Source organism: Rattus rattus, chromosome 13 (assembly GCF_011064425.1).
Source record: "Rattus rattus isolate New Zealand chromosome 13, Rrattus_CSIRO_v1, whole genome shotgun sequence".
NCBI lineage: Eukaryota > Metazoa > Chordata > Mammalia > Rodentia > Muridae > Rattus > Rattus rattus.
In genome coordinates, this window is record NC_046166.1 from 69,971,103 (window position 1) to 69,995,550 (window position 24,448).

A 24,448-nucleotide genomic window follows, 5' to 3' on the forward strand; every position below is an offset into this window, starting at 1 on the left:
TCGGTCCCCAGCTCCAAAAAAAAAAAAAAAAAAAAAAAAAAAAAAAAAAAAAAAAAGAAAGGAGAGTCCTCTAATTCAAATCCTGTAACTCGCAGAGTCACTCTGCATATTTTGTTTTTGGTTATCAGTCCAAGAAACACAGTAAACAGCCGTGCTGTGTCATCTGGCGACGGCCGTGACCGCGAAGCTCCAGAGTGCCGCGTCACAGCTCCCACAGCCGTTCCTGGAGCCAGCGTGATCTCGGATGCTAGACCTGCACACCCCACATCCCCACCCCACCCCTGGGAGACACAGGAAGGCCCCATCGGAGCTTCCAGGCCCTGGTCTTCTTTCGGTGGTTGGGTTGTGAACCCTTACCCCTTCCGCTTCAGGCTGCGCATCCAGATGAGGCTGCGGCCTTGCTGGGCTTCAGGATCAGCTCCTGTGGGACAGGAACAATCACATTCCTTAGCCAAGAACAGGAAAACACGCCAGTTGTCCAGAATGCACGGAGGATGAGCACCTCCCTCGACAATTTTTTTTTTTATTTAGAATACACTACATAATCTTTTGTTGTTGTTGTTGTGTGCGGTTTTGGTCATTTGAGACAAGGCTGGCCTTGAACTTCCTATGTAGCTGAGTCTAACTTTGAATCCCGGATCCTACTGCCCGTTATCTCCCGGTGTTTCACACCATGTTGGCTCACATCTTTATTTTATAGTGCCTGGACTAAAGTGTAGTAACTCTATATTATTAAAGCCACCCTTCAAAGTGAATAGTGGTTTGGGGATATTAATACACGTATAGCTATAATTATGATATAATTTGAGAACATTATAATCACCAACACTTCACAAACCATAATCCTTAACTCCTTCCACCCCAGTTCTCCCGTTCCAGTTTCCAGTCACACTAGGGTTTGCCCGTCTGGGCGTCTCCTACACGTGACCTTCTGCATATGGCTCTTCCACCGAGGTCTCTAAGCTTCACCCACGAGGTAGCAATGTGAGACCTCATGCTTTTATGGCAGCATAGTATTCCACTGACAGATATACCTCCTTTTTGTCTGCTCAGTCCTCAGTGTGGGCACGAATGTTAATGATGTGTACAGACACGAGTGTGTGTAAGTTTACTGTGTGTTTGTGGCCCTGGTTCTCTCCTCTACTTAGGTGTGAACTTGCTGTTTAAGTCTTTAGAGGAATCAACAGTGTTTTCAAAGCCAGCGCATCACCACCATGCCTCCCAGTTTCTCCACACACTTCACAGGCATCTGCAAACATCACCTGCTGTTCCAGTCAGCTTAGTGAGTGTGAAATGTGAAGTGTGAACTCTGGAGTCTCTCACTGGTATTGACTCCTGCTTCCCCAACAACACTGGATGGTTTTTTGTTTGTTCGTTTGTTTTGGGCTCACTGGTCATTTGTGTATTTTCCTTGGGCGTACGTGTCGTCAAACGATCAAATAGTTTCTGCTATTTCGGTTTTATTGTCAAGTCGCTTCTCACAATGCATCAGCAGACCAACCGCTGGTTTCACCTGAACCCCAGAATTTTGACTCTCTCTGGTAGAAGTATGTGTGAAGGACAGAAACTAAAACTTGCTTCGTTTTGTTTTTCAGGGCGAGGAGCTTTCTAGCCAGTTGTCAACGGCTGCTCGCTGAACCTTCACATGATTGCGTATGGGTGTAGGAGCTGGGGCCCACCTGTCTTTAGAGATGGGGACCATGGAGCTGCCTTGAAGAGCCTAGAGCATGTCTACTGCTCCACCATTCAGGGGTTCGTTCATTTCGTTTTCTCAGTGTGATCATTTCTGGCTTTTGCTTGTCTTCTGGTGTTGGTGTGGGAATGGTAGAGGCCGTGTGCCTTCCACCAGCCTAAGCCCCGGGAAGCACCAGGACGGTCAGTGGGTTAGTGGATGCTCTTATCCTCTAACATCCTCCTGATAGCATGGTGCTTTCTTTCGCTGGAGGTGGGATGCAAGCAGTAATGTGAGGGAAGCTGCTGAAGCGTCTAGGAGAGGGTGGTCTCTTCTGGCATGCCTGTGAGAAGCTCAGGGCCAGCAAAAGTTCTAGATAAAGCTGGCCGGCCAGCAGGGTGCATTCCAGGCCTTTAGTCCTGTTAAATGGAGTCCTAGTCTTTCTTACACCTGCCATTTTCAGATAACATTGTTACGTGTGTGTGTGTGTGTGTGTGTGTGTGTGTGTGTGTGTGTGTGTGTGTGTGTGAAAAATTTGACTTTTATAAAAGGCCGGGGCCCCTTTCAGACATGGTGGCACACATCTTTAATCCTAGCACTTGAGAAACTGAGGCAGGCCGATCTCTGGGAGTTCAAAGCTAGCCTGGTCTACAGGGTAAGAGCCTGTCTCAAAACAAAACAAAACAAAACAAAACAAAACAAAACAAAACAAAACAAAACAAAAGGCCAGGTCACCTAAGAACAAGGCATTCCATATCTGGTGCAGCCTGGAGCCCTGCTTCCTTCACTCTTTCCAGTGGACACACAGAGGGAAGGTTCTGGAAATGCCTAACATGGACTGAAAGGCTCTTGGCAGGAAGCTGCCTCCCGACCACGGCACAGCTGTTTCCTGCCTTTTGCAAAACGAAAAAAACAAAACAAAACAAAACAAAAAAAACTTCCGGAGTCACTGACAGATCACCCGTAGGCCCAGAGCTGAACACTGGAGGAGGTGGGGTTGCCCTGAAGAAGTTCCCCCATCCCTGTCCAACCCAAGGAGCCACTGCAGGGCCGTATTTGTCCATGAGCCAAGCTGGCAACATCCTACATGGAGTGTGGAGTGGGTGGTAGCTGCCGGGGACCGTTTCCAAGCAGAATAGCCTTCCCTTATGTCTCTTAGCTTACTCATCAGCTTCACGATTTCCTTTATGTAAAGTAGAGAGATGAAGATATTCCAAGTAAGGAAATGAATGGCTGAGCCGAGCACTCCTTCCAAACATTTTCTAGACATTTCCACTGGAAAATAAAAATATGGCTCCGAGAAATCTACCTTATGAAAAGGGTGGGAGAATAACAAACCAAACAACCAGAAGACTCAGAAATGAGGAGAAAGAGTAGTACTCAGTAAAAGCTCTGGACTCATCAAGAAGCCAAAGTCATCTTTGCCCTTAAAGGTGGCCTCAAATAAAACTAATGCAGAAACGTTAACAATAAGGCATAAACAAAAGTTTAACAGGGGTAGCAATACTTTTTAAAAAAGTTTTTAACTTCCGATATATTTGGGAAAAAATGAAAAATTAACTTTGAATCCATGCAGGGCATGCATGCTGGTAATCTTAGCAATTGGGAGGCTGCAGTAGAAAGATTTGGGTTCAAGATCAGCTTGACCTACACAGTGAAATTCTGTCTTAAAACAATCCTTTGATAAATAATTTACACAGTGTCAATGCCTTGTTTTCTACAGAACCACATGCTAATGCTCTGTAACTAAAACCAAGGTTTGAAACAAAATGTCCAGGTTTTCAATGAAATTAGAAAGCAGACTAAATTTCCCCAGTGCTTTGCTACTTAGTAATTGCTTCTTATTATACATCTTTGCAAATGTACTTGTCCTAATGCCTCAGGGACTTAGAAGAAATGTCCAAGCAAAAAATTGGAGGGCCATATGCTAAAAAAAAAAAAAAAAAAGAGCTAAGTGTGGTGCTTATGGGGACAGTGGGGACTAAAAGGGCAGGTGTCACTGGGAGGGGTTCTGAGGGATGGAATCTTTGGGATGGGTCTTGATCAGGGCACGTTCTATGTCCTAGAATATTTAATTTGGTATCTGCATTTTCCCCTAGAATAGACTTGATTCTGAAAAAAAGCATCCTGCATAAGGACAGTGAGTGACAATTTAAAACCCCTAATAACTTTGATTCATCTGTAAGGATGATGAGGACAGAACTGAATTGTTCTTCATTCTCAGTTATGGATTTTCCAGTGATTTTTTTTTTGGTTAGGTGAAGAGGAAGGGTTTAGAGTATTAAGTTTTCTGGCAAATTCTTCCCGGTTATAGGTTTTTATTTTTGGTCCTGGATTTCGAGTGGAATAGCCGCTTCAGGTTTCATAGTGAGGTATGTACCGATTTGATGGGTACAATCTGTCAAGTCACTAATTTCACTGGACGCTTCCCCGAACGTATAGCCAATCAACTGAACCAATTTTTATCTCTGTGTAAATTTGAGAAGCTTCACTACGGCTTCTGTGACGTGAGGCATTTATTTCCTGAGTAATGGACCAAAGACGCTGGACAGCCAAGAATCCGAGAGAGCATGCGCAGTGACTCTGAGAGCATGCGCAGTGACTCTGACAGAGTCAGGAACTTTAGATAGCCGCACTTTCACAAGAAAGAACTACAGGTACCTTTTCTCCAGGTGCGTCTGCATGTGCAGGGACCCGTGGCCATGGCAGTCCAGTCCTCCCGCCGTCTCTGTGCTCCATACCAGGGCTCTGAGCTTCTGAGTCTCTCTGGAACGGCTTGATTTTGTTTCTGCACTTTCATCAATGCCTGTTCTCTCGACTTCCTGTTCAGACTCCAGAAAGGAATACACGCATACCTTTCATATACCAAGATCGTGGGACAGAGAGCTTACTCTGCATTCACAAAGGGAGCCCATGTGTCCTCAGGCCTGACGGGCTCTTTTAGTTAATATCAGAGCTCTTGTTTGAGTCCGTCCCATCGAGAAACATTCGACAAACCACTCCTCCCCGTCCCCCATACTAGGATGCCTTTGTCCATCAGGGAGTGGGCACTGAGCTCATGAGGTGAGGATGCCATGCCCCTATGGGCAATGCTGAACGGAGCCTCAAAAGGAGAGGACAGTTGACAGCAAGAAGAGGAGGAAGGCCCAGCACCCATGAAGAGAAGCATAACAGCCAAGGCCTGAGGAGCCTAATCTGTTTTGGAAGTGCTAAATGCTTCAAACCAACTGCAGGCACATGCGTGGTTTAGAAAGCTCACTGTGGGAAGAACCAGCCTCAGCTCCAGCAGGACTCCCAAGGCGGGTCTTGTGTGGATCAGCTTGAGGTAGGTGCAGTTCAAATACTGTAGCTTCCTCTCTCGATGCAATCAATAGCCTAAATGTTCCTTCATGTGTACGTGTCCTCATGACAATGTGCAGGACCTTTAAATGGCTTTTGTTTTACGTCTGTTTAATTCCTGTCACCGATTTTGCTGGTGGCATGTTCAAGAAGTGCCACCTCCTCCTTCAGGGGGTCCCTCTCTGGGTAACTTGTTTGCATTCTCTATTTTCTACTGAGTTGTCGCTCTCTGCAGACAAATCGTTGTTTTTAAAACACAAACAACCATTGTACCCTTATTAGTACCAAAACCAAAAGAAGCCAAGATGCTCATTGATAGGTGAAATAAATAGTGTATGGCCTCTAGGAGAGGGTGTCACTCAGCAGCCCAAGGTTGACCCAACACCGTCCTCAACAATGTCAGTTTAGACAGGGGTGGTGGTGCAAGCTTTTAATCCCAGCACTCAGGAGGCAGAGAGAAGGGAGAGCTCTGTGAGTTCAAGATTAACTCACTACATAGCGAGTTCCAGGAAAGCCAGGACTATGTTAAGACCCTGTCTTAACAACAACAACAACAACAACAACAACAAAAACAGCAACAAAACAAACCAATTCATTCTGCAGAACATGTGTGCAGTCCCAGAACCAACCACATCCAGTGTGACCTCCAGGGCCTGGCTGTCATGAAATTCCTGGCCAGCACCAGAGGAATGGGGAGCAAGGGTCGTTTGTACCATCCTCACTAAGGAGACGGTTTCAGTGTGGGGCGTATCGAACCCATTAAACCGTATACCTTAGCTGTAAGATACTGCTTATCAAGTGTCACGTGTATCTCAATGAAGAGAGAAAAGTTAAATCAGGAGATTTGGTAAATCTGTTGTCCTTAGAGAAATCAGTTTCTCTAAGAGTGTTGGCTTTTCCTTTTTCTCAATACGATATCTGGCTGTATTAATACTATCTAAATCAACTAGTTTTCTCTGTCTGCGAAACAGAAACGATCCCCCAAATTAGCAGCCTCATTCCTGGCACCCCTGCCGCTTCCCTGAATCAGATGGCTTGGGTGCCTCATGCCTGTGGTTTAGTTTATGTTGAATCTGGAAACTTCTCTAAAGGGTTAAAGAGTCCAGGATTTCAGCAGCAGAGCCCGCATTGCCGGGACCGCCATGACTCTGCACTCAAAGGGAAAAAGACTACAGATATCTCCTAATGCCCACGGCTACCAAGGATGGAGCACGTTCTTTTGCAGACGCAAGGGCAAAGGACTCAGTGTTCGCAGGGTGGTTTCGTGGAACACGAAGGCCTCATCCTCTTGGGAAGCAAAACTCTAAGCTGAGGGAATCACAGGTTTCAGAAAGCAGCAGCCGCAGAGAGGGGACAGCCACGCCTTTGCCTTGGTATCAGGTCTCCCGGAACTAACACTGCAAGGCTCTTGGGTGCTCTGCAGCTCGGTCACACCCTGCTCCCTCCACAGTGACGGCGACGTTGGCCATGTTGTGTAATTTCGTCATACCTCAGTTTCCCCTCTATGAAACGGGAAGAACCACAGCCTCTACCTCGCCTGGTCCTTGTGAGAATGGTGGTTGGGAAGGCTCTGTGGAGAGTGCCTGGCTCTCAGCAGGCATGTGACAGGCTTGCTGTCATTCTGGGTCTTTTCTTGTGCTCTGATATACCTCAGAGCCTCAAGGAAGGTTTGGAGTCAGGGGGCAAGAGGGCCCTTTGAGTTCGGCTCTTATGATCAGAAAGAATGCCTTGCCCCTGGGTTGCCATGTCCTTGTCCTCTGCCCTGGGTCACTATGCCCCTTGTCCCCTGTCCTTGAATGCGGGCCCAGCCAAGGCGGATGTCAGGGTCCCTTCTGTTACCTTTTCCATGTGAAGTTATTTTGCCCATCAGTCCGTCTCCCGGTTTTCATGGCGGAGGCCACCCTCTGCAGAAGCAGGTAGTTGTTTCTGTCAATGATGGAGAGTCTCTCTTCCTCCATCTGTGGACCCAGGGAGCCCCCGTAGCACAAGGTTCCTCCAGACACACTTCACAGCCACACCCGGTAGATCCCCAGCAGGAGCCAACAGGTACACCACAATACTAGGCCCTGAGACGAGGGCATGGGTGACCACTATACCTTTGGGCTGAAATACTATACCTTTGGGCTGCAATAGCAGCAAGCAGACATACTGTCTCAAATGTGTAGGTCGTCTGCTAAAGTGACATGTGGTGGTCATGCTAGCAAGGGAACTATCTGAGGAGACATGCTATGCTGTTCAGTAGAAAGGTGGTGTACTTAATTCCAGAGAGAAGATAAGATGATACTTATAGTCACTTATAGTGTGTGTGTGTGTGTGTGTGTGTGTGTGTGTGTGTGTGTGTGCATGCATGTGCCTTTTCATGTGCCTCTATGCCTCGGCCTGTGGAGGTCAGAGGTCAGCCTTGGCTGTCCATCTTCACGGTCCATTTTGCTGAGAGTTCCTGTTTGCTGCTTTATGTGCCATACTACTTGGCCCACAAGCTTCTGGGGGTTCTCCTGTCTCTCCTCCCATCTTGCTATAAGGGGGCGAATGCCCTGCTTTCTGCTTTTAAACTGACTAACTAAACTAACTGACTAACTAAAATCAGCTCTTCGTTCAGCTGATTCATGATGTCACCAGGTTTAGTTTGCATTGGGGGCATCCCTGCGAGCATGACTACACATCGTTCACTCTTACCATGGCCTGCACCCCGAGAAATACAAATCCAGAAGTGGCCAAGGATGTCAATTATCTGGAGCCGCACAGTACAAATTGCCCAAGACTTATCTGTCTGCATCTATGACACGATGGGGCAGTATCATAGAAGGTTCTGGTACAAGCACTAGCCAGCTCCCTGCCATTAGGGCAGAACCAGTTCAGTTGGCCCCTTAGGTGAACCCTTGTCCACTCACTTCCCAGACTCCATGGTGACATCACCTTGTAGGCCGGAGGCATAGCTAGAGGAGCAGGGGGCACCTACCTTCAACTTCTTGAACTTTAGGTGGAAATGGCTGTAAGTCTGTGGTGGGCGGGTGTCCACGAGTGGTTGGGCGTTCTGGACCTGCGGCACAGAGCGGGCGGTGAGACTCCAGGGGCAGTTTGAGCAGGTTCTGCAACACCCCCATTAGGACCATGTGCCAGAGATTCCAAATAGCCGCGGACAGGAAGTTCTCACTGAGACTCGTGATTTGACTTGGGTTTCAGCCACCCTCAGGAGGGACTCGGTAGCCCTCAGAGGTGAGCCCATGCTCTGCTACGGGGTGGGGAATCTATGGATGCAGGGTAAGGTGGTAACAGCCGGTCATTTCTTCCCAACGCTCAGTGGCAAGAACTCTCCTGCAGGCTACGCCCCACGTGTCCTTCCTGCAGGGCTGTTTGAGCCCCAGCAGTGCATTCAGGAAACACCTTACGTCAGGATTGACTGGAAAGCAACCCCTGCAGAGCCGCAGGAAGCATATCCTGTACATGGTGAGTGATCGCACTCAGGAGAGCTCTGCGCACTTTGCTTTGCAGTAAAAGGAACCCCTTGTACTCTAGTCTTAGTGACAGAGCATGACCCTAGGATCTGTGTCAGCTGATAACGGAAGGTGACAGAGGTGGGAACCCTGCCAGCCAAGGAGCACTCCCAGAGCATCGCCAAAAGGACAATTCAGAGTGAGGCTGGGGTGGGACTCAGCGTTAGAGCGCGTGGTCTAGCATATACCTCCAACAATAATAATAATGCAAAATAAATAGGAAAGCCAAACAAACAAACAAATAAAATGGTAACATGTATCAGGCAACCCGGAAGAACATCCTGTGGCTACAATGTAGTGAAGGCTGAGGGCTTCTAGAGGATCCCCCCGCCCTCCCTCTTCCCCCCCCCTCTCTCTCCCTCCCTCCTCTCTCTCTCTATCTCTCTCTCTCTCCCTCTCCCTCCCTCCTCTCTCTCTCTCCTCCTCTCTCTCTCTCCTCCTCTCTCTCTCCTCTCTCTCCTCTCCTCCTCCTCTCTCTCTCCCTCCTCTCTCTCTCTCTCTCTCTCTCTCTCTCTCTCTCTCTCTCTCTCTCCCCCTTTCCCCCTCCCTCCCTCCATCTCCCCCCCACACACACACACTCAGGAACCTGAAGCCCCTCGAGGCATAGGTCAAAGAGCCACACTGTCCTTTGTGTGTAAGAAAGGCAAGACCGGAGGCAGGAGATGCCAGAGAACTGTGGTCCTCCAGGGCCACGGCATGGAATCAAAGGAATGGGGCCAATTCAAGGCCTTTGGAGATGGGGGTAAGGAAGGGAGAGGGGGAGGGAGAGACGGAGGAGGAGAATGGAGAGACAGGCCCACACACTATGTCTTGACATCTGGTGACATCAAGACAGGTGAAGGTAGTGACCAAGGTTGAAGCACACCCTGCAGATTCTGCGTGGGCCGTGTTTATCTGCAAAGACTGAGTAGAGCTCTCTTGTATGCTGCTCGGGACCCAGATGAAGAAGCAGTCTGTACAGCACACCACTCGAGCTCACTCGGTGTTGTTTAGCCTGTGTCGACTGAGGTATCCGGACGCACTATATGGTGCTTTCTTTTGTATGTTAGAAACATGAAATGCAGATTCTCAAATGTAAAACAGCACTGACATCGGAGAGCTGGTGTGGGAGGCTCACCAGCAACTGTGTAGCCTGACAGGCAATGCATAGAAGTCTTCACTGCAAATGTTTCTAGGTCCGAGCTCTGAGAAATTGGTGCATCCCTGACCATGGTCAGTGTCATTATGGCTAGTGGCATACGGGTGTCCTCGGTGTGTCCCCATCTCCATAATGAGTCAGGCATGGCATTGTGTCTGCTTCATCCATGGCTGTGGGATCTCCATTAACTTACAAAGAAACACTAGAAAAACCCAAACCGAGGAGGATTCTATGAAACCAGAAACCTTAATGAGTCCGTGACCTGGCAGACATGAAATTAGGAAATTAAACTACTCCAAGTGGCGTGAAGGCTAAAGGCAGTGGTTTTGTGCTGGGGGAGCGGCTACATTCCTGGGACAATTTAGAAAATGGACCACGAAGTGCCAATATCATGTACTTGCAAACTACTGTTGTTATGAAAGAGAATGTTTTGCTCTTGGGAGCTACACAGTGAGATACTAAGGGACAAAATGTGCACTGTGCTCTTTTACATTGCTTCATGTGTGTGTGTGTGTGTGTGTGTGTGTGTGAGAGAGAGAGAGAGAGAGTGTGTGTGTGTGTGTGCGAGTGTGTGAGTGTGTGTGTGAGAGAGAGAGTGTGTGGGTGTGTGTGAGTGTGTGAATGTGTGTGTGTGTGTGTGTGTGTGTGAGAGAGAGAGAGAGAGAGAGAGAGAGAGAGAGAGAGAGAGAACTGCAGAGTATATTAGTTACCCAACATGTTTCTAGAACAAGATACATGAGAAGAGCCAACTTAAGGAAGGGTCTCTTGGCTCACAGTGGTTGGTGACTGTGTACGGTGACCATGATAGTGAAGACAGTGACAAGGGCTTGCAGCAGCAGGCCACACTGCAGCCACATTCAAAGTCCAGAACTCCTGCCCAGGGAAGGGCGTGGCCCACATGTGGGATCTGTCGTCCCACCTCCATTGACCAAATCTCACAGATACGCACAGACATCCGCTCCCACAGTGATTCTAAACCCCATCACGTTGGTAATCAAGACTACCCATCACACTGACGTAGGGATGGAGACACGAACAGAGATATGTCACGGGCCTCTGTGCTATTTCTAAGATGGTGTGGTTGTTTGTATATGCTTGGCCCATGTCAGCATCAGGCGTCTTCCTCTACTTTTGATTCTTGAAGCAAGAGTCTCTCTCTGAGCCTCGTGCTTACTGACTGTTTAGATAGACTGGCTGTCCAGGGAGTTCCAGGGACTGACCTGTCCCCCAGTGCCCATCCCCAGTGTGGGTTATTCGCATGCACTGCTATGCCCGGCTTTCCACACAGGTTCTAGAGATACCAGCTCAGGTCTTCCACACAGCGCTTCACCCACAGAGCCATCTCCCCGCACTGCTGTTTTTGTGATGCCAGAAACAGTGAAGAATCCCAGGCGTGGTACTTGACTGGGGTCAGAACAGAGATATTCTAAGTTTCTGATTCACTTTGCTTTTTACTTCTGAAATACTCATATAAAGGCAAACTTCATCTTCACAGGATGGATTCCTAGGTTCTCTTAATTTATTTATCTTTTTTCCTTCTTTTGGAACAGGGTCTTTGTATGTAGGACAGGCTGGCCTTGAACTCATAATTCTCTTATGGTGCTGGGATTGTATCTATCTTTCATCTATCTATCATCTATCTATCTATTGATCTATCTATGTATCTATCTTTCACCTATCTATCACCTATCTATCTATCTATCTATCTTTCATCTATCTATCATCTATCTATCATCTATCTATCATCTATCTATCTATCTACCTATCTATCTATATCAATCAATAATCTGTTTATTATCACCTACCTACACGTAAAGGTGGAAACAATACTCGTTTGTTAGGTAAGAGCTCCACTGCAAAGGCAAACCTCCAACCATTCCTCTGTTTTTATTAAGCCACCAGGATCTGTTCCCGGGGCTCCATCCTGATGGCATTGTCTAATCCAAATCACCCCCCACGGGCTTCACCCCAAACGTCAGAGGAGATCAAGTTTCTACCCTTACAATGTATGTACCCCACGATGGGGCTTACGTTTCAGCACATAAAGCTGTAGGAGACGTTCAACCGTATCCAAGCCACAACATACTACATTCCAGAAATAACTGCACAGTAGCATGTGGCGAAGTCTCTTCCTCCTTATACAATTGTGTGAGAGTCGTTATGGGTAAGGAACCTATTTACCCAGCTGCCCATTGAAGAATGTTTGAATTGGTTCCAGTCTTGCTATTACAAAGAAAAGTCCGCAATTAACATCTTTTGCAATCCGCCTTTGTGTACTTGCCAGCGTATCTGGGATTGGGATTGCTAGGGTAAAGGCTAAAGATGCGTGCAACTCTATGAGGTATTGCTCAGTTCCCCGTGGGGCTCTGCCTTTCACACACAGCACAGCACGATGGTGGGCCCTGCACAGCAGCTCCTCGCCAGGCTCAGACTTGAGAAACAGCATTAGAGGGCAAGCGTGGTCTGCGTTTCTTTATTATCAGTGAAGCTGATGATCTTTTTTGTAGGTTAAAAGCTACTTGAATGTCCTCCGAAAACTGGTTTTCCGTATTGCTTCCCCATTTTTGTGCTCCCAGTCTTAAAGCCTACTTGCACAGAGTTTGAGCTTTTGTGACAGAACGTGCAATTGTTTTTCTCCATTAACACTTGCTTTTCCTTCCCTTGCTGTTTATGCCATGCTACTACCTTTTTATTATTATGTAATGCTCATCAATTTTCCTTCCTTTTCAAAGGGTTCTGAATTACAGTTAGCATATATTTTCTACCATGGCTCTATATTTTCTACTACTTGTGGAGTTAATTTTTAATACTCTTGTATTTTTTTTTCTTTTGAGGCAGGATCTTACCATGTAGCTCTGACTGTACCGAAACTCGCTACGTAGACCAGGCTGGCCTTGAACTCTGCCTCTGCCTCCCAAATGCTGGTATTAAAGGCATGCACTACCATGCCTGGCTACATTTTTTTTTTTTTTGAGACAATCTTACTGTGTAGCCTAGCCTTCTGGCCTTGAATTCTTGATCTTCCTCTTAGCCTCCAGAGTGCAGGCTAAGTTACCACACTCATGTGGGTTTTTATATTTAAACCTATATAATCCTTCTGGAATTTTTCTTAATATTGTGTGTATGTGTGTATGTGTGTGTGTGCGCGCTAAAGATTCCAATCCCTGAGAATCTAGATGGATGCTCCAACCCCAGGAGGTGAGTGTAGAGACTGTCCCCTGCAACGCACGAAGCCACCCTTACCAAGAACTGAATGGCAGCTTGGAGCCTAGAGTCCCAGTGCACAGAACTCTGAGAAGTACGTCTCAGCTATTAAAACAGCCTAGTCCAATATTCCCCGAGGCAGCTCAGCCAGCAAGAATACACCTAGGTTTATCCTTTGTGTTTGAATGACATTTGACCACTCAGTGCCGCTTTTCACGATGTTTGAGATGCTGTTGCTGGGACCAGAATGCTCGCATCCTCGGAATTCCTATGTCGAAGTCTTATCCCCTAGCATCAGAAATGGAGTCTTTGGGAGTGATAAGACTTGGGGGAAGATCCTCCCTAAATGGGATAAATGTCAGAAGACATCCTGGGGAAAGGGACGAGGGGAAGGCTCCATCTATAAAAACGGCCCTGGCCAAGCGCTCCAGCTGCATTTTGACTTACACCCTTCAAGTAGTGAAAATAAATGTTTGTTGTTATAAGCAGCCCAAACAGACTAAGAGACTGTTGTCTTAATGTGCCCCCGAGTTCGTGTTGGGAAACGTATGCCTCAGTGTAGAGGGAGGAGGTAACCCTGTGGGTAGGTGTAGCCTTGGAGATGTATTTGCAGGCGCTGCACAAAAGGTGTATGCCAAAGATGACCTCTTCACTCCTCATGGAAGGGCTCAAAGGTTGGGCTTCAGTTTTCTACTTCTACCACCAGGGGGCACTGCAACAAGATCTATCTATCTATCTATCTATCTATCTATCTATCTATCTATCTATCTATCTATCTATCTATCCATCATATATTATATATTATTCTACAAAATGTAACATATTTAAAATGCATTTCTATTTATAATTTTATTTGTACTTACTTTATTGTATTGTATTGGTATTTATATATGTATATAATTTGTATATCTATATAATTTATATATTTATATTTATAAAACTTATGATATATTATATTACATATATCTCATATTATAAATACATATATTGTGTTATATATTATAAATACATATATGATTTATAATATTGTAGATAACATATAGTTATATATAATATCCATTAGTATATTAATATTATATATAATACACGTATTATTTTCTTTAATATTTTATACAAGTATAATAATTATTAAATAACTTATATAATTTAAATAATTTTTATATTATATAAATATATATTAAATACTTTGTATAATTTAAATAACAAGCATTTAGTATATCATGTTATTTAATTATATATTACATCTAACATATATATTATATGTTGTACATTATATTTATCATGTTTATATATAATTTATATTTATGTAAATATATAATATATTTATATGTAATATTTAAACATATTCATATATTTGTATGTATTATATATATTAGTCTGGGAGCAGACAATCAAGGGCAGCAACATATATAAATTATATAATACAGAATATGCAATAATACAACATATAATATATTAGCTATAATATATTATGTAATATATAATATAAAACAAATAGAATGTACAATGTAATTTTAATTTTAACATAATTTTTATATAGTATAATATATATATATATTTTTTAAAGCCTACAGCACCCGGTATTCCCAGGTAGTCTCCCATCCAATACTAGCCAGGCCCAACCCTGCTTAGCTTCAGAGATCAGACAAGATCAGGAGCGTTCAGGGGAGTATGGCTGTAGACATTAAATTTACATAATTATACACAATTATAATATAATTTATAATGAATTATATACCATATATTAATTATATGTTATATATTAAATATTGTATGTATTCTGTATTATAGATTACATAACATATAATATATATTCTGTATTATCTACAATTTTTACATTTCCACATCTTGATTGCCTGCCCCCAGCTTCTGGGTCAGCGAGGAGACTAATGTCTGCACAGAGTCTACAGTGACTCCACATTGACTGTCTTCTGTTTTCCATATGCAGTTGAGGCTGAGTCCCCTGTGTCTTTGGTCTGTCTCCTGTTCATGCTTAGCACTGTTAGATGCTTAGGTCCAAATGCCCTGGGGTGGTTTTAGCATCTGTATTATACGTTAGCCTCCTGGAATCACACTTTCTTTCCAGTTTTTCCAGCGGGCTTATGCATGGCCTATCAGGTAAACTTGATGATAAATATGTCTAGTCCCAGGGAATAAAGAAACAGTGACTTTTCCTGAGGATACAAAGTAACTCAAGGGAAATTGCTAACTTTGTGTTTATTTTCAACAATATTGTACCTTTTCTATTTGTCAGTCTTCTACTGTGATTTTCTGGGGTGCTGTTGCTCCCTACACAGGTGTGGGAAGACATATACTTAGTCTCCTCCCCCTTTCCTGTCATAGGAAAGAACTGGGACTCTGGAACTCTTTAAAGCCACCGGTGTCTTCTTGTTGGTAACCAGAGAGGCGGCTGGTGATGAGGCTCCTGCCTGGCCTCAAATGGAGGCTGGTCACCAGGGGACTAATCATTAAGTTGTAGAGAGCTAGAAGTCCTGAACCCCTCTGAGGAGAACAGGGATGAAGGTTAAACTGGTCCCCAGTGCTTCGTGATTTGATGGTGCATGTCTGTGTAAGGGATCATCATTAAGAACCCAAGGGACAGTGTGGCAGAGGCTTCTAACAGATGCCATGTGGGGGTCCCTGGGGCATGGGGATTGTAAGGGGAGGGTAATGCTGTCTAATTATTTGTTAAATCTACCTTTTCCATATGAAATGACATGGGACATTTTTTCACAGGCTTATATTACCTGCATATATTGTCTGGGATGTCTAGTCAGTCTTAAGCCCAATATTTAAGTTAGGTTGTTTTCTTAGTGTTGAGTTTTAAGGGTCCGTTGTACATTTTGGAGAACACATACATGTTTTGCAAGCCTTTCTCCAGGCTTGTCTCTCCCAACACTGTTTTCCACAGTGTGGAAGCATTTTTTTTTTTTTAATTTTGATGAAGCTCGGTTTGTCTGTTATTTCTTTCATGAACTATGCCTTTCTTTGGTGTATATATACAAATTATTTCTATTCCACAGGTCATTGGATTTCCATCTGTTATCTTCTAGAAGTTTGATGGTTTTGCATTTTACGTCTAAATTTATGGTGAACTTTTTACTTAATATTTGTGAGAGGTGCAAGTTCCGAGTCTTGATTACTACTACTGCTATTATTATTATTATTATTATTATTATTATTATTATTTTGTATACAGATGTTTTCTCGACTCAATACTACTTATTGAAAAGATTATTCTTTGTCAATGGACTGCTTTTGACTTTTTGTGAACTATTATGTGATCATAATGATTTGTGTGCTCATTTCTGGTTTCTTGTTCTATTTCATTGATCTAGTTGACCATCCTTTAAGCAATATCATACCATCCTGATGTCTATAGCTTTAGAGTATGTCTTGAAGACAGGCAGCTCTAGTCTTCCAACTTGATTCTGATTTAATTTCCTTCCTTCCTCCTTCCCACCTTCCTTCCTCCCCCTTCCTCTTTCCCTCCCTCCCTCCTTCCCTCCCTCCCTCCTTCCCTCCCTCCCTCCTTCCTTCCCTCCCTTCCCTCCTTCCTTTTTTCCTTCTTTCCTTTCCTTCCTTACTTTTCCTCTCTTCACTTTCTCCTGTTGTATAATGCATCCTACTAATTGCTATTTGAATAATAACCCACTTTTGCCTACCGTGGATGAATCCCTGTTGGTTGTGGTATACAATCTTAAAAACCATGTTGTATTCTATTTTTTTAGTGCTTTGTTAGAGATTTTTACATCTATATTCATTCATTATGGGTCTGTGGTTTTCTTCGAATGTCCCAGATAACGCTGGCCTCATGAAAATGATTAGGGAATCTTTCATTTCCAGCCTTGGAAAGAGACCATAGAGAATTAGCACAACCTCTTCCTTAAGTATCTGGCAAAATTGATGAGCAAATCTATCTGGCCTCAGAGATTTCTATTTTGGAAGCTAATTAGTTGTTGGTTTAACATTTTAATAGATAGAGGCCTGTTGCGGAGTCTCTGGTTTTTGTTGCATTGGGAATCAAACCCGGGGCCTTGCACAGTCCAGGTAAGTGCTCTGCCGCTGAGCACATCCCAGCCCATGTCCAGGTGTCTGAACTGGAGCTGTCTGTTTTCCTTCTCATATAATAATTTGTATCATCTTGATTTTTCTTAGTTAGCCTGCACCGAAACTATGTATTTTAGTGGACTTTTCAGAGAATCAACAGGGACAGATTTCCTTTATTTTTCTTACTAATCTCCTGATTTGCTCATTTCAGCTAACTTTGTATTTAACTCCTCACCCCCTTGCTTTTTTGAGGGAAGATCTCACTATGTAAGCATGGCTGGCCTGGAATTTGCGAGGTAGAACAGACTGGCCTTGAACTCCCCGAGATCCTGCCTCTGCCATCGAGTGCTGAGGTTAAAGGTGTGTGCCACCTCACCCAGGTCGGTCTTCTTTTATACAAACCCATGCCCCCAGTGCTGCAGGTTCCCCTTTGTCGTGGTTCTCATCCCATCTCACACGTTTTGAGAAACTGTATCATTTTCACTTAGTTTAAAACATTTGAAAGTTTTCTCTGGAGGGCCAGCAAGATGGCCCAGTGCATAAAGCACAGGGCACCAAGCCTGGTGACCTACACTCAACCCCCAGGATCCATGATGGAGACAGAGAACCAACTCCTGCATACACATGCATATGTACATGTGCGTTCACATGTTTGCACATGTGCACACACACAAAATAAATGGAATGTATTATATGTCTATATATTTCTCTTAAGATATCTTCCTTAACCCACATATTACTTTAAAGAATAGTGATTGGTTTCTCATGTTTGGAAATTCTCCAGTTACCTTCCTGTTGTTCCTTTCCAGCTCAATCCCACAGTGATTTGTGAATAAGCGTCGTATGATTTCTAACCTGTCAGTTTACTGAGGTGTGTTTTATGGGCTGGGATGTGGTCTATACTCTTAAACTTTCTAAATGAACTTGAGGAAAATGTATATTATGTTGCTGTTGGGTGACGTAATCTATAGATTTCAACCCAATGGACTGATAGTGTTAACTGAGGTCAAATATTTCCCTGCTGATTTTCTGCCTGACGGAAGGTATTAAACTCTCCAGCTGTGATGGTAGAGTCATGCGTTTTCTTCTCTCCCTCCCCCTTTAAAACCAGCACATGTTGAGTGGCAGTTGTTACCACACATCTGTATAATGAAGTTTGATCCCTCTTATCCTCCATACGTCGGTATAATGCAGTAACACCAGCACATGTGGAGTGGCAGTTGTTTCCACACATCTGTACAATGATGAATGCAGTAACACCAGCACATGTGGAGTGGCAGTTGTTTCAGTTGTTTCCACACATCTGTACAATGATGAATGCAGTAACACCAGCACATGTGGAGTGGCAGTTGTTTCCACACATCTGTACAATGAAGAATGCAGTAACACCAGCACATGTGGAGTGGCAGTTGTTTCCACACATCTGTACAATGATGTTTGATCCCTCTCACCCTCCACTCCTCTTGCCCTCACCTCACGACTCGGGACTTTCTCTTGCAGTTCTCTCTTTGCTTCAGGTAGCCTGACCTGGTATTGCTAGCCGCTTACATGTTAAGGATTATTACCTTTTTGAAGGGTTAACCCCACTGCTGTCGGGTAAGAGTTTTCAAATCCCTAGTAAAACTCTTTGTTTTAAAGTCTGCTCTGCCTAAGATTAAAAGCAGTTGTCCTGTTTCCTCTTACTCAGTGTTAACACGCTGCATTCTGTCCCATGTATTTATGTGTAATCTATACAACTTTACACTGAAGTGGGTTTCTTTGGTCAACATAGATATAGTTAAATAAAACCGTCACAGCTGGAGATTTTAATCAGTAGGGAGATATTTGATCTCAGTTAACACTATTAGTTCTTTGGGTTGAAATCCACTTTGGGTTGATCCACTTTGGTAATTTGCATTTAAACATTTATTTACCTCTCGTGTTTTTTGGAGGTGTACATGCTATAACACGCATGCTATGTGATAGCATGCCGAAGTTGGTCCTTCCCTCTCACCACGTGGGATCCAGGAAATCAAGCTCAGGTCATCAGGCTTGGTGGTGACACCTTTACCTGCTGACACTCTCACGGGTCTCCATCTGTCACTTAATTGGTATATTTAGACCAGCAGTTCTCATCCTGGGGGTCACGACCCCTTTGGCAAACCTCTGTCTTCAAAGGTATTTATATTGTAATTCATAACAGTAGCAAAATTATAGTTACGAAGTAGCAATGAAAATAATGTTGCAGCATTAGGAAAATTAAGAACGGCTGATTTGGGCTGTAGACACACCAAGTGTTTGTTGATACAATTGGATTCATATTATTCCATTCTCTGTGTCTATCTATCAGTCTGGTTCTTTGCTCCTTTTTTTTTTTTTTTTGGTTTTATACTAGTTTTGGCCTTTTCTCATTTTATTTAAGGTTTAAAAATACAATTTTATTTTACGTGTACAGATGTTTTGCCTGTGCGTGTGTGTGTGTATACTGCATGTGTATCTGGTGCCCGAGGAGGCCAGAAGAAGACGTCAGATCTTCTAGAACTGGAGTTACAGGAGGTTGTAAATCTCCACGTAGGTCCTGCAAGCTGACCCCAAGTCCTCTCTCTGCAAGAGCAGCCATTGGTCTTAACCACTGACCCATCTCTCCAGCCATATCAGTTAGACATTTTAAAGAGATTCTTTTTAACTGTTTCCCATGCAGTTTGCCTCATACACTTGAAACTATTCCAGGTTCATTTTCAATTAACATTACCATGAATCATGAGTAGTGTAGTACTTTATAACAACTAAGTCCTGTTACTTCCTCCTGCTCCTGTATCATCGAGGTAACAAACTGACACACACAATCCAGGCCATTGTTACTGTATTTAAATCTTTTCTTATTACATGCATCTATTTGTGTGTGTGTGTGTGTGTGTGTTGTGTGCACGCACCCCATTCAGAGACTGTCGGAGGACACGTGGGAGTTGGTTCTCTCCTCCCATCATTTGGTGCCAAGAATCAAATTCAGGCCATGAGCCTGGGCAGAAGCTTCCCTATCTGCCGAGCCATCTAGCCCACCACTTAGACGGTGCCTTTACTCTTTTGTTTTTCTGAAGTTCAACTATGATGTGCGTATGTGAGGTTTGAGGCTCTGATGGTTTATAGTGTTTCCTGCTCCTCAGATCTCTGTCGCAGTGTCTGATATGAATCTGGGAGACTTTCCCCCTTACTATTCCTTCTTATTACCTCTTCCTTTCCTTCCTCTCTTCTCCTTTTGGTTCTTTCATTATTGGTGTCCTACTCCTCTGTACTTGCCCCACTGTGTTTGGAAATTCAGGATTGTTTTTGTTTTTATTTTGTTACTCTTTGATTTCAGTTTGGAAGGTTGCTATGGTTTGACTCTGTCCTTCCATGATTCATGCTGGGGTTTAATCCTTCCCACGGTGGCATTAAGAAGGGGAGCCTTTGGTGAAGTGATTAAATCATGACAGCTCTTTCCTCATGAATGAAATTAAAGCCCATATAGAATAGTCATCAGAAATCTGCCTGCCCTTCCTTCTCTTATCCCAACAAGGCTGTCATTGTGGAGGCCACTCTTACCAAACACTAAAGCACCCAGAGACTTGATCTTCAACGTGTAGCCTCTTGAACAGAAAGAAACAAATGTCTGCTGTTTATCAGTTGTCTAGTCTGGGGTGTCCTGTTATAGCACAAGGAACAGATCAATACAGGATCTATCAACATGCCCTCAGGTTTGCAGATTCTCCACCATAACCCCATTAGAGGAAGGGTGCCAGGCAGACCAGGAGCGAGAAGGAAGCATTTCCAAAGAAGCAGTGAACAGAAAGATGGCTGCGACATGGTGATGCTGACTGTGCCATGGTGGTGCTGGCTGAGGAGTGGCTCTGCAGTGCTGCTGGTGGCTGGGGGGTACAACGTTCTCGTCTCTCTATTTCACCAAACTGTGTTCTCAGAGATTCTCAGTCTAGCACTAACTACTTCAAAAGCTGATATCTCTATTCTTCCCATGAAGCACAGGTCAGTTTTAGTCCAGACTGGTTGTGCCTGGGCTGGAAGAGACGGATCTCTGTCCTTCGCTGCCCCTCATGTCTGTCTTCACCCACCAGGGGGGCCCTTGGTATCCAGACCACAGTCACGCTTTGTCCCTGGGCTGCTTGGCCTTTTTGTCAACTCGACACAAACCTAGACATATCTTGGAAGAGGAGCCTCAGCTGAGAAAATACCTCCATTGGATTGCCTGTAGGCAGGTCTGTAGAACGTGTTCTGATTGATGATTGACATGAGGAGGCCCAGTCCACTGTGGGTGGTTCCACCCTCGGGCAGTGGTCTTGAGTTGTATAAGAAGGCACCACGAAGGGCTGGAGAGATGTCTCAGCGGTTAAGAGCACTGACTGCTCTTCCAGAGGTCCTCAGTTCAATTCCCAGGAACCACAAAGTAGCTCATAGCCATCTGTAATGGAATCTGATTCCCTCTTCTTGCATGCACGGAGACAGAGCACTCATATATGTAAAATAAATAAATAAATCTTTTAAGAAATGAATCATAAGCTTCTGGGACATTTCGAAGATTTATGCCCACAAACCAATGTTTCCAGACACCTCAGGGCCCCAGCCCACGGTCCACCTCTGTGAGTCTCACTTGCCCAATCAGCCCTCTTCTTCCACAGTGACCATTTAGAGCATCTTTGTGTCACAGCATCTCAGGGACAGAGTCTGGACACTCACATAAGCACAGGCTTATCTGACAGGGTTCGGGACAGTCCCCAGGATAAACAAGAACAAGGTGTCTACAGGGCTAGTCTTGAAGACCACTGGCAGGAAAAACAGTTGCTGCCTTTTGCCTCCTAGTGAGTAGTGAGAGCTCTTTAAGTGGTCACTCAGGCCAGTAACACCACAGCGAGTAGTCTCAGTCAGAGCCCTGAAACAGGTGCCCCATTATGAACCTGTGACCCACCACGGTGGCACGGACAGGAGGGCGGAAGGCCATGGTGTGCTTCTTACAATGGGATCAGCTGACATTCTCTCGAGAGGTGGCCTTGGAATGGGACATAAGGAAGTAAGCTGAGGCCCTCTGAAGAGCTGTGGAGGATTGCCACATGGGGACTTCAAGGGGTCGGCGAGGCAGGGGCAGCTAGGGAGGGGTGAGGCTGGAGCACCAAGTGAGCCCAGCAATGAGTTGACTTCTTAGGGTGTCACCTGAGGCTTCAGAAGGACACAGGGTTGATTATCGATTTGGGGCCTGGGATCATCATTGAAAATTAGTGAAGGGGATCACTCTATTCCTAAAGTTTCTAGATCTAAGAATGTCCTCCCTCAGTGTTCCCAACACAACTAATGGAACTCCGTCATGACATTCTTAAGTAACACCCACATCTTTATCCAGGGACTGGAAGCGACACTTGTCTCTCCCCTTTCCAGGTGCAGGCAGGTTTTAGTTCCTTCTGGTGCATGTAATGTGGACCAGCAGAATCAGGTCTTTTGTCCTAGGATGGTTTTGTGTATTTTGGGGGATACTGGATACTTTAGGAACACACACTGTGTTTGGGGATGGGATGGCCTTGACTCCAAGTTTGTGGAACTCTTGTTCTTTGATGATGTAATGATGAGGCCTCTTAAGAACTTCCAGGGCTGGAGAGACCCTTAGCAAGGTTGCGTGCACAGGCTACGCTTCCAGAGAATCTAGGTTTGATTCCCGGCACCTACAACTGTCTGCAACTTCGATTCCAGGGGACCTAGTGCCTTCTGGCGTCCACGGGCACTAGGTGTGCTTGTGGTACACAGACATACATGAAAGCAAAACATGCATACACATGAGATACAATATTTCTTTAGTTAAAAAGAAACTCTGCCATCCTGACCTTCTGCATCCACACTGGACTTCCCTAGGCTCCCCCAGGCACCTCAACACCCACCACGAGCCTAGCAGGTGTCTTCCTACCTTTTTCCTGTGGTTCTGGTAGGTTTTCTCCCAGGCTCTCTGAAGGTCTCTATTAGCCCACGGGGTGGTCAGCTGGGGCACTCTATGCATCTCAGATCACAAACTCCAGGGTCCCTTCAGGGAAGAGCAGGCACAGCAGTACAGCCCCAGCAGAGCTGTTTGCGGGGTCATGTGACTGTTGCCATAGCACCCAGGCCTTGGAAGAGCCCAGTTCAGTCTGTGGAGGCTTTTGAACAAAGGGTGAGAGCTAAGAGAAAAATAGACTCTCCTTCCACCCCAGTGGCTGTCATGGATCTTGATTAGCTCATGGCTGCTGTTCTGAGGAGAGCAACTCAGCTCCCAGCTCTAGAAGAAAACATGAAAAAGGAGGCCCAAGGCCATCTCCTTTGCCAGAACAGACTGGAATGGACCAGCGTGCACTTTCCTGTTCATCTGCCTCCTATCACCCTCTTCCTTTCTTTCCTTTTTTGATCTTTGTGTTTCTTTAGGAAAAGAAATACTTTTGGTCCTGTCTTTGAGTCGTTTATAACAAAGTTATAAATGTTGTAAAAATGTTATAACAATATAACAACTCCGGCTTAGGTAACAAATTTTCTTTTCTTTTTCTTCTTGGGTTGACTTGAGACTCAGTTTTACAGTCTTGGTCACGTTTAAGCTATTCATTTTTAAGGTTCATTTTCATGACACAAGTTATTATTTTTTTTTTATCTGTCTCGGACAAACTTGCCTTGGCAATCCAAAAGACTGTCAAGAAGAATCGCAATATTGCTTGTATTCCAGAATTGTGGCCCTTGTAACATTTGGTATACAGAACTTGGAGTACAGAATTGGTAGATGCCCCTCCTTGCTCAACTCTGGTCAAATGGAGGCTAGAACGGCACATAGCACATGATTTAGGGGCTGTCAACACATCAGCTGTGCTTGAGTCAGACTCAGGGTAAGATATGAACGAAAGCAAGTCATGGCAGCCTCCAGAGACGCTGTGGACAACTGACTACACACCCACAGGTCCTCACTGTGAAAAGTTCAGTCTAAGAAAAGGCGGAAACGTCTGCGGCCTTCTTAGGCAGGAGGCTCTCTCAGGATCAGTGACACCTATTTGCTGAGTCTCTAGAAAGCCTGGGCCCCTGAACACCAGGGTCCTGCTCCCTGGGGCTCTCGTACCTCGACACAAATCCCTCCTCAGGAAAACTGACCTGGACATGCTCCATCTGCCCCTGAGCTCATCCTTAAGGTATTCTGCCCTTCAGGAGAGGGAGATGGCACACACATGTGATTTGGAAGCTCATCTTGTTGCCGGTGAAACATGGAGTGCAATGTGACAGGAAATGTGCACTGAGCCTGCTGGGAAGGGCAGACATATGCAGAGCAGGCATAAAACCATCCCACCTCAGCTACACCCCCAAGCCGGCCTACAGTTCATCATGGAAACGCTCACTTACTCGCTACAGGTGGGAAGGAAATGGTTGTGGTGGTTGTTGCTTGAGACATAGTCTCCCTACCTAGGCCTGGCTGGCCTGGAACTCATAGAGATCCACCTGCCTCTGCTTTCCAAGTGCCGGGATTAAAGATGTGTATCACTGGAGGACGGAGCTGAGAGAACATGGTGGCGGATGTCAAGAGTCCTCTCT

At 44.9% G+C, this 24,448-nt stretch overlaps 1 protein-coding gene and 1 pseudogene across 1 annotated transcript; both read right to left on the reverse strand.

Annotated features, from left to right (window-relative positions):
- Positions 1-6,846: 6,846 nt before the first annotated feature.
- Positions 6,847-22,983, reverse strand: Cfap97d2 (CFAP97 domain containing 2). Its single transcript, XM_032919038.1, has 3 exons — positions 22,818-22,983; positions 7,971-8,051; positions 6,847-6,969 (listed from the first exon to the last, which is right to left on the reverse strand). The coding sequence occupies exons 1-3, from the start codon at positions 22,905-22,907 to the stop codon at positions 6,847-6,849; spliced, it is 294 nt and encodes a 97-aa protein (XP_032774929.1). The 5' UTR covers positions 22,908-22,983.
- On the reverse strand, positions 14,413-14,530 carry LOC116915161 (annotated as a pseudogene).
- Positions 22,984-24,448: the final 1,465 nt, after the last annotated feature.